At 58.2% G+C, this 10,867-nt stretch overlaps 1 protein-coding gene across 1 annotated transcript; it reads right to left on the bottom strand.

The window, feature by feature from the left end:
• Positions 1–837: 837 nt before the first annotated feature.
• Positions 838–10,552, bottom strand: SPINDOC (spindlin interactor and repressor of chromatin binding). Its single transcript, XM_036765294.1, has 9 exons — positions 10,473–10,552; positions 9,881–10,316; positions 7,965–8,092; positions 7,679–7,848; positions 5,490–5,862; positions 5,292–5,402; positions 4,999–5,148; positions 3,079–3,282; positions 838–1,605 (listed from the first exon to the last, which is right to left on the bottom strand). Exons 2-9 carry the CDS (start codon positions 10,306–10,308, stop codon positions 1,391–1,393), a joined length of 1,779 nt encoding a protein of 592 aa, XP_036621189.1. The 5' UTR covers positions 10,309–10,316; positions 10,473–10,552; the 3' UTR covers positions 838–1,390.
• Between the last annotated feature and the right edge of the window lie 315 nt (positions 10,553–10,867).

Here is a 10,867-nt window from a genome sequence, read left to right as displayed (position 1 = left end):
CTACTTTTCCATTTATTATACATTCCTCCCCTTTGGTCCAGGCCATGTCCTAAGCCTCCTGGAGGCCCTCCTTCCTCGCTTCCACCCCTTGGGATCCCTGGCTTCTGTGGAGGTTCAGCACAAGCTGCCCTCCTCCATGAGGCTACCCTGACCCCCAGCAGCCACAAATGACCTCATCACTTTGTAAATCCTTGTTGTCTCTGCCCAGAACCCAGCACAGCACTTACAGCAGTAAAGGAGTCCTTGGTGCCTGCTGAAGGCTATCATCTCATCTTTCAAAGGTCGGACACAGTGTACTGGTCCCTAGACTCCCAGTCGCCCCACAGATGATCTATCCAGGCTGAACAATGCATATAAAATGTTGGCTGCTGGGCTCTGGAGCCCTGGTACCATGCATTCTTTCCTACATGCTTGATTTAAGCCAAGTTCAGGTTCATAATGAACGATGCTCTTTCTTCACACTGGCAGGGATTCTCAGGTGTTCTGGTACCAGATTTTAGGAAAGGTGTCTTAGGAGGGTGGCCGGAATGGGGAGGGGGACTTGAAACCCAGTTCTGTAAAGCAATGGGAGGCTGCATGTGGAGGTGAGATTCGGGGAGTGGTGGTGGGGGGACGATTGTCATGTCCTGCTTGGCCTCAAAGGGCAGGACCAGGGACAAATGGTGAAAACCTGGGAGCAGCAGATTTAGGCTCGTGGTAAGGACGAGTTTAAAAGTGAGGGCTGCCTGTAGGGGCTGGGAATGTTACAGGTGAACCTCACCCTGGCTCCAGTGACCTCAGAGGCCCCTTCCTTGCTCACCTCCAGGTGCCCGTTCACAATGACTCCTGAAAGCTCACTTCATAAAAAATAATAATTTATTGTCAACAAAGGGGTATGTACAAAGGGAAAGAACTGGGAGAGGCGGGGGCTGGTAGGCAGGGTGAAAAGCGGGCAGAGCTTGGAGTATCCAGAGCTACGTTCCCCTCCCCACCCCAGGGCTCCCCCTGCTCTGCTGCGGGGGGGAGGGGAAAGAGGTGACGGAACTCCTATGAGGAGGGCCAGGAGGAGGTGGGGGGAGAGGAGACTCCCCCGAGGTAGTAGAGGGCTCCAGTGGGTCCCCCCTTGTGACCACCTCCTATGTAAGGCACTGTGCCGGCAGGAAGCGGTGAAGCAGGAACGAGGAAGGGCAAACACAGTGGGTCTCCATCAACACTGAACCCTAGTGCAAGGACGGCAGCGGCCCGGCAGCCCAGTGGTGACCCGGACCCCAGACCCTTAGCAGCGTCCAGTGGGAGCAGAAGCGGACTCTCCCCCCTGCTCAAGTGCTTGGCTCCATCGACAGATGGGCTGGTCTGCAGGGGAAGGGGGGTTGGGGAGGTGCAGTGAGGTCCCCCTCCCCCGCAGCAGCCCTCACACCCCATTCCCGGCCTCTGGCTGTTCCTGAGCGGCCACACCAGACTCCGCCAGCACGGCCTGCCAACCTGGGGGGTCACCGGCCCCCACTGCCGCCCGGGGTCCCTGGGGCAGCTTGGACCAATCCTGAAGCAGGCTGACTGTGGGGGGCTCCTCCAGGCGCACACGGATCACCTGCAGGTCCAGTGTCCCTCGGAGCCCCGCAGAGGGAGCTGGGGAGGGATGAAGAGAGAAGCATTAGAGCCGAGAGGCAGGAGGCAGCCACGCCAACAGTGACACATACAGTCTCTGCCACTACTACCTGTGTGAGTGGCGAGTGCCTTCATGTCTCTGGGCCTCAGGCTCCTCATCTGTAAAATGCAGAAGCCGGACTTGACCACTGAGGCCCGTGAATGCTCCTGGCCTCGCTCCCTCTCTCAAGGATGGCCAGAAAGGCCCTTGATGTGGACTCCAGAATTCAGTCCTATCCCTCAGATGCTCGTTGGGAGCCAACGAGGATCATGGGAGGAAGGACAGGGACCTCCTGGAACCACCAAATGGCCCCTCCTCTAACGTCTCCAACTCATGGTCCTTCAGAGGAGGGAGAACCCACCACCTAGAGATGGCTCTCCTGGCTAGAACATTTCTCCTCTAGCCAGGCCTAATCTGTTGCTCCTGGTTCTGCCCTTCATTGGACTTCCCAACCCCAACCCAGAGGCCCCACGTGGCAGGAAGGCCTCCACCAACTTGCTACCCTGCTCTGAAAACTCCCCAGCTGATGAACAGCCTTCCTAAAATGTGGCTTCAGAACTGAGCAGGACTCCAGGTGTGTGGGGCCTGACCAGGGCAAGATGCAGTGGCACCATCATCCCCCTGTTCCTGGACACCATGCAACCACACCACTCAACACACTCTAAGATCACATTAGGATTTGGTTGCTACGTTGGCCTGGGCACTCTGCAGCTCATGAGAGCCCCTGGACCTTGTCAGAGGAATGGCCAGGACCCGGTTATCTTTGGGGGCTCCCTCCTCCAGGGAAGACTTCTTCTCCAGACTTTATCTGATCCTCACATATTATGGAACAAAGGCCCTTCCCGATCCTGGCATCCTTCTTCTGGACACTCCTGGTTCATCATTGTCTTCCCTTGCTAAACTGTGGTGCTCCTGCTGGAGTCAGAGCAGGCCAGCGCACAGAGGGACTTTCCCAAGTGCCTTGGCCCAGAAGCCTACGGCTCCCTCATATGCTCTGGGGTTGCGGTCTCTCACTTCCTTTGGAGGGTGATGACCGCCAGAATGCCTCCTCTCTGGGAGCCCACCTACTCACTTGGTGCCTGATCCCAGGGAAATTCCAAAGGGCAAGAGGGTCGCCAAAGAGAAAGGTCTGTGACAGTCCCATCCTTCATCACAGGGGATTAGGGAGGTTCAATAAGCACTTAACAAGGACTTGCTACGGGCCTGTGTTGGATGCGGGATCCTCCAGAATCCAGACATCCAGCTTTCCTAGAAGGGAACCTGAGCTTTGATTCTGAGACCAGACCAGGCTGTCAGGGCTATGAGGGGCTACAGCCTTCCTCTGCAAGGATGCCCACTCTGCTGTGGAGCTAAGAAAGAGCCCTGGGGGGAGGGGGGACAGAGAGGGAGGCAGGCCTGCCTTCCAGGGCCCTTCTCCTGCCTCCAGAGACTGAAAGGCTTGCCCAACAGCTCACCTGGGGAGGGACTTGGAGGCCGCTTGGGGCTCCCCTCGGCCGGCTCTCCTTCCTTTGATGAGGCCCTTTCCTGTGAGGCTTTCAGCTGGCTATGAGAGAAGAGCTGGAGGACGAAGCCTGGTGGGAAGCTGCCATCTGTGAAGTGTCGGACTTCAGTGGGGGCCGAGAAGGGCTCTAAGGTGACGTGTGGGAGGGGGAGGAACGCTGCGGAGGGACAGAGAACAACATGGCAGTCGCTTTCCTTACGTCTGGACACTGAAGAGGCCGGGCGGGCTGGTTCCTAAGGTCCGAGCTCTGGCGGTAACATCATCATCATCACCATCACCACTATCATTGTATCATTACCACCACCACCACATCACCACCACATCACCACCACATCACCACCACCACCACCACCACCACCACCACCACCACCACCACCACCACCACCACCACCACCACATCACCACCACCATTAACCAGTACACCACCACATCACCACGACCACCACCACGACCACCACCACCATCACCACCACCACCACCATTAACCAGTACACCACATCACCACCACCACCACCACCACCACCACCACCACCATCATCACCACTACCACCATCACCACCACCACCACCACCATCACCACCATCACCATGACCACCACCACCACCACCATGACCACCACCACCATCATCACCATCACCATCATTGCTAGCATCTATCTAGTGCTTTGGGTTTGCAAAGTGCCTTACAAAGATGATCTCATCTTAATGTTACAACAATCCTGGCAGGAGGTGCTATCGTTTTCCCAAATTGGGGCAGACAGTGGTTAAGTGACTTGACCAGGGTCACCCTGTTAGTGTCCCAGGCAGGATTTGAACTCAGGTCTTCCTACTCCATTGCATCCCTGGCAGCTTACATACTACGCTCTATGATTTCAGCTGCCTTAGGTCCTCTTCCTCCACAATCTGGCATTCCCCACTTAATCTTACTCAGGTGATTTCCCACCATTATCAGCCTTTATCATTCTAATTTTTCCCACTAACTTACAAGCCCTAAGCCTGTTCTTTGTCCTCAACAAGGCCAAGGCTGTCATCCCCCAGCTCCTGCCCAAACCACTCCTTCCTCCCTTCCCTAACCTGACCCCTTGGTGAACCAGTTCAACGCTATGCCTTCTCTCAAGTTCTGTGAATCACTCCCACCCCTTGCTGCTGAAGGAAGCTGGAGACTCACAGACCCCTGCTGACTGGGTTCACTGCCAGGCTACGTTAGGTCATCTGAACTGGGCCTCACTGCCGCAAGGCAATCCTTTTCCTAAACCACACCAACTGACCCCCAGTACCGGTCCCCACGGCCCCTCTCCCACAGCTCCCTCTCAGCTGAGAACCTTGTTTCTTATTGTACTGAAAACCTGCAGGCCATCTCTCCAGGACTGACCTTGCTCAGATGTCTTCCTCTATGGTTCTCATCTCTATCCATCCAACCTTGACCTCTGTCTTCACTATCACGGAATGCCTTCTAGGCATCTCAAACTGGATGGTCTACAGGCATCATAGACTCAACATGTCCCAAACGGGCTCTATCATCCCCCTCCCCACCCTAACAAGCTCTTACCCTGGGCTCACTCGCACTTAGGCCCCATATCCAAACGGTTTGTCAAAGCCTGTCACTTTACCTTCAAAGCACCTCCCATATATGTCCCCTTCTCTCCACTCATACAGACTGAAGATGACAACCGCCAAAGCATCCCTGCTCCCAAGGTGCTGGTGATCCCAAGTCCTCCTTCCAGGTGAGGGCCCTTCAAATATGCCCTGAGCCTTCCCTTCTGCAGGACAAGCTGACTCTTTCATGACTCTCGCTATCTCTCCCCTCTGGCCCCATCTCTCCAGTCCCAAAGAGCCTGATCCTACCCCCAAACCTAGACTCAGTTCCCCCTTACCTGGGCTTGGGACTGAGGACCTGGCCATGGCCTTTGCCCTGGTGGAAGTTCGGCCCCTCCCCTTCTTCTTCTTGGGAGGGGCTTCCCCAGAAAGCTCCTTACATCTCTGGTTCCTCAGCTTTTTGGTCCCTCCATCGATGGCTGGGGGAGCTGCCGAGAGAGAGCAGCCCAATCTTATGAAAGCCCCAAAGGGGGACTGTGGATGCACCAGTGTCTGCCTATTAGCCCATCTCCTGTCTCAGGGTGGCAGACCCTGCTCTGCCTGCCCCCACTCCCTCTCTCAGGGGTCTCACCTGGAGGTTGTAGGGGCCGGAGTCCCCGGGGCCGGTTCCGAGTTGACTGTGATTCAGGCTTTTCCTCAGAGTCCAGAAGCACCACAATCTCAGCTGGTGTCTCAGGAGGGTCTGGGGCAGACAGAAGAGCCCCCTAAGGACTCCTGACTCCCCCCAGCTCTGCCCCACAGCTCTCCCTCTTAGGCCCCTCCTACATACCAGTGTTAGGGGGCGATGGAGACTCCAGGGAGTCTAGCAAGGCCACACCCTCACTCCAGGCCTCAAGGATGTTGCTTTTCTCCCCGGGGCTCAGGCCCAGGGTGTGGGGATGCTGGCGGAGGATGTGCCTCCGGGCACTTCGGGCAGAAGGGGTGGGGAGCTCCTGGCCACACACCATGCACAGGGCCCGACCGCTGCCCCCAGGGCTGTTCCCCACCAAGTACTCTTGCTCCCAGGACTGCAGTGGCTCGGCTTCCTCGGTAACAGCGGCACTGGTCTCAGGCTGGCACTGCCCAGGGAGGGGGGTGTTCTCAGGTTGTCCCACTACGGAAGGGCAGAGGGGCGTAACAGACAAGGGAGAGAAGAGAGTTGGCTTTGAGAGGGGCCCAGGACGAGGCACCCAGCAGGAGGGCTGCTCTCAGCTGAAGAAGCTCCTTCCTCTTCACCGTCACCCTTATGGGCCCTTGCCACACCAGCAGACCACAAACGGCCAACATCTGTCTCATTGAGCACTCTCTGTTCACATCTGGTCCTCCCAACCCCGGGGAGCTTCATCCTGGGTGGGGTGGGGTGCTCAGGTGGAGCTGCTCCCTCCAAAGTGACTAACAATCCTTATTGCCAAAGCCGCCAGCCTTCACTCAAGCCTCACCTCTCAGACCCCTCTGGGGAAGACTCTTCTCTTAGGGTTCTGGGGACACCTCCCCAGTTCTCCTCCTCCCTCTCTGTCCCCTTTGTGGGATCCTCCTCCAGATCACGTCCCCCGAGCTCGGTCCTTGGCCCTGTTCTCCCTCACTCGTCCCCTTGGGGATCTCAGCATCTCCCCAGGTTCAGTGATCACCTGTGTGCAGATGATTCTCAGCCCTAACCTCTTTCCTCAGCCACATGTGGCATCCATCACCGCCTGCCTCTCGGGCGTCCTGAACCGGACACCTCACAGGTTTCTCAACTCCATCACATGACTGAAGCAGGACTGGCTGCTTTCCCACCATCTTTCATACTTCCTAGGGGGCTGCGCACCAGGTGTCACCCTCAGACCCTTACTCACAATTCTTCCAGTCGGTCGGCAGGTTTCCCCTTCATGGCGTCTCTCCCGTATCACCCCCTCCCTGGGCTTGGCGCATGTCGTCACCTCATGTCACCTCATGTCTGGACTATGGCAACAGCCTTATTATATCCCTGCCTTGATCCCGCCTCCCCTGTCCATGCTCCCCCTGGCTGCTCCTCATGCCAGGGCTAACACTTTCGGTCCTCAGGCCGGTCAATGAAGCACACAGGTGGGCCCTGACACATCGTGGTCAGTCTTCCCTTGTAGCTCCCCTCAATAATCTCCCTCTGCTGTCCCTTCACGACCTTACCAGGATCACTGCCCGCCCTGGGGCCCCATTCTGACCACGTCATCTCCCACCTCAGTGTCTTGAATGTTCTACGTGTCTCTAATGTGCACCCAACTGTCTCCTGTCCCTAACTCTGGCCAGGCCTAGAGGAAGGAGTCTTTGGACTCGAACGGCAGCCCCTGCGGCCTTTCTGTCCCAATCTCCCAAAATCCAGGAGCGTACTTTCATGACATCTGTTCATTCCCTCCCTGGCCTTCCACGTGGCCCCCATAGGCTTTAAAATATCTCACCAAAGACCCCCTACAAACTTAAAAAAAACTGCCTCTGCCCAAGTCTTGGAAGTGAGACGGAGGGCTACTGGGACAGGATGGTGCCCACACAAGAGGACCTTTTCTTGGGCTTTGCTTCAATTTTTATTCGTCACAAGGGAAGGTCCAATGGAGGAAAGTACATTGGAAAATGAATGTATTATCAAAAACAAAAGACCCATGCCCACATTTTAGAGACCAGGTCTCTCTTCCCTGGGTGCCCGGTCGAAAGTCACAGAGAGCAGCAGTGGGGGGTGGAGATGCCCTCCCAAGGGCCAAGGTGAAAGACATCAAATATTTAGGCCTGAGGACAGCCTGGTGCCTGGGAACATTAAAGGCCAACTCCAAGAGTTCACCCATGGCTTAGTGGTGGAAGAAGCAGCCATCGGCAGGCCCAAACAAGCGCTGTCTGCATGGGATACCCACAATCCCCTTCTCCCACTCAGATCACACAGTCCGGGGAGGAGAAGCCTGTGGGTCAGCTCCTGTTCCTATCTTGTAGGTAAGGAAACAGAATGATCTGCCTCAGGTGCCTCCCTCCAAGCACCTGGGCACCGTGGCAGAAACGAGGACCAGGGAGCAGACCCTGCCCTCCCAGAAGGCCCATTTTCCAAGGCAATGTCCCCCCAGAACTGGGGCTCAGCTCACTGATGTTCGGCCACCTCGGGTGGCCCACCCTCTGCGGCCCTCCAGGAGACGGAGCCTGGCTGGCCCACGCTGCCAGAAAACAAGGGAAAACAGAGCACTGTCTGACTGCAATGGGCAGGTATGGCGCCGCCACCGCGCCCCCCCCAGCCACCCACAGCACCAGGCAAGTGAGGTTCATGGCTCACCTGAGGCAGGAGCCAGGGATGCCCTCTGCCAAAAGAGTCCTACTTTATCACAGACCAAAGGCAGGGCACCTGGGCACCAGGAGCCTCTGCAGGGATGCCCATCTCCACCGCTCTGGGGAGGGCTCAGCCTTCCCAGAGAGCAGCACCAGGGAGAGGCAGGAGGGAAAGACTGAATGGGGGAGAAGAGGCAGGGAGAGGAGGACAGGAGAGATGACAGCCAGAGGGGGGGGAAAGGGGAAGGAGAGGAAAAGGGAGAGGGGAGGGGAAGAAGGAGTAAAAGGAAGGGGGAGGGGAAGGAAGAGGCAGGGGGAGGAGTAGAGGAAAAAAGAGGAGGTGAGGAGAAGGAGGGGGAAAAGGGGGAGAAGGAGGAGGAGAGAAGGAGGGAAGGGAGAGAAGAGGAAGGAGAAGGGGGAAGGAAAGAGGAAGGAAATGGAGGTGGGAGGAGAAATAAGGGGAGGGGAAGGAGGTGGAGAAGAAAGAAGAGAGGAAGGAAGAGGGAGGAGAGGAAGAGGGAGAAGGGGGGAAGGGAAAGAGGAAGGAAATGGGAGGAAAAGGAGAAATAAGGGGAGGGGAGGGGAAGAAGAGGGGGAAGGGGAAAAGGAGGGAAATGGGAGGGGAAGGAGAAGAGGGAGGGGGAGGAAGAGGGGAAGAGAGGAAGGGGGGGGGAAGAAAAGGAAGGGGGAGGAGCTATAGCACACCCTCACTTGCTTCCATTCTTAGGCGCAAAGAACCAAGCCAGACTTTCCAGATTTCCTGGAATTAAAACCTCCACTCCCCTTTTTGCGGCTCCCTGGCACCATCTTGGAGGATTTATTTCCTGGATATCCCACATTCCTGTGCATGTCTTCCCCTATCAGAAGGGAAACCAGGCCAGAGAATGCATCCCCAACTCTTGGGAACGTGCCTGCATACAGTAGGCACTTCATAAATGCTTGTCCTTCTCATTCATTCATAACCAAACTCCAAGTCATTGCAGGCCAATCCGGCCTCTGGGTGACCTTGGGCAAGTCAGTTGCCTCATATGTGTTTGTACATATACATATGTGCAACACACATGTGTAATACAATTACACACACACGATCTATGTCAACACAGATGGAAGAAGTGTTCCTATGTTGATCTAGATGCACCCGTATGTTTCTGTGCCTATGAACACACATGTGGACTGACGAAGTTTTACACACACATAAAAACGAGGAAGGCGGGTCAGGTCTGGGAGGTCTCTGGGATCCCATGGGTGCTCTTGGACGAGTCACCTGCCGCTCCAGGGGAGTTGGAGGTGAGGGGAGAGAAGAGACCATGTAGATCATCTCTGTGTGTGCATGCAGGCACATGCAAACACATATATCACATGTATGTAGATACACAGTGCAACATGCATGCACAGCACACACATCAACACAGGCGGGCACATGTATGTGGATGTGCAGACATGTAGCCGTGTACATATATATATATATATAGGATTATACAGGGAGCAGCTAGGTAAGGCTGCAGTGACTGGAGTCAAGAAGACGCCGGTCCAAATCCTCGCTCAGACACTTCCTAGCTGGGTGACCCTGGGCAAGTCACTTAACCCTGTTTGCCTCAGTTTCCTCATGTGTCAAATGAGCTGGAGAAGGAAATGGCCAATCCCTCCAGCATCTCCGCCAAGAACAGGGCACGACTGAACGCAAAATAAAATTACATACATTCAGAATGCCTATCGAACCCCACATATGCACATGCCTACGTACGTGCAGTTACATAAGACAGGAGAAAGTTGGGCCGATGGCCTGCTCTCTCCCCCTGCACACACGTGAACGCACGGACACACGTTATCACGGACCCGCCGGGCCCATCCACACATGATGCTCGCACGAGCTTGGGGCCGCGGGTCCCCCGGGCCGCCGCCCCCCCCCCCGGGCCTCAGAACCCGCTCCGATCACGGCGAAGGGCGGCGGGTGATGGGGGGCGGTGCGGCCCCCACCCCAGGGAGGGCTCAGCCCCTCCCCCTGCTTCCGGGCAGCCCCCTCCCCGGCTCTTCTCCCTGCCGGGGCTCAGGCCCGGGCCGGGCATCCCCCGGGCGGGGCCCCCCTCCCCTCCCCGCTCCCCGGCGGCCTCACCTCTGAGTACCGGCTCCCGCAGCGCCGCGGGGATGGGGATGGCGGGCTCGGGCGGGGGCCCGGCGGGCGGCGGGGCGCGGCGGCGGCGGGCCGGCGGGGGCCAGCGGCCCGGAGGGGTCTGGGCCCGGGGCCCCCGGGCCTCGTCCCCGTCGTCCTCCACTCGCACCTCCTCCACGTCCTCGCACTTGAGCGTCACCTGGATGCAGTCCAGCGGCGCGGGCTCGGCCTTCAGGGCCATGGTCCTGCCTGGCGGTGGGGCGGAGAGCGCGGCTCAGAGCGGCGCGGCGCGGCCCGGCCCGGCCCGGCCACCGCCCGGCCCGACCCCCGCCCCTCCGGCCCGGCCCGGCCCCTTCCGCTCCCCGGCCGCCGGGGCCCACCGCCCGCCGCCCGCGTGCCGCCGACCTGCAGCCGCCCAGCCCGGGTCCTCCCCGCCACCATAGAGTCTCCGGACCCCGGCAGGGGGAACGTCCTCAATCCGGGCCCCTCACCCAGCGCCGCTCTCCCGTCTCTGGTTGCTCATTGTCCGAACCGGGGCCCCGAGCCCGCCCCAAGGCCCGCCCCCGCAGCCGCCCGCCGCCAATCGCCGCCCGCCCTGGGTCGCCCGCGCCCCGCCCCCCGACGCCTGGCCGGGAAGCGAAGCGGGGGGCTCTCGGGCGCCCCCAGGCGGCGCAGAGGCCGCAGGGCAGCGCTATGAAGGAAGGGAGGCCCTGGGGGAACCAAAATTCAAACCCGTCCGAAACCCGGAGCAAAGTGAAGTCCGAAGCAAAGTGCGGTCTGGGCTTGGCCTCAGGGTCTGG

Source organism: Trichosurus vulpecula, chromosome 6 (assembly GCF_011100635.1).
Source record: "Trichosurus vulpecula isolate mTriVul1 chromosome 6, mTriVul1.pri, whole genome shotgun sequence".
Classification (NCBI taxonomy): Eukaryota; Metazoa; Chordata; class Mammalia; order Diprotodontia; family Phalangeridae; genus Trichosurus; species Trichosurus vulpecula.
The sequence above is the reverse complement of the archived record's forward strand: the minus strand, read 5'-3'. Positions and strand labels throughout refer to the sequence as shown.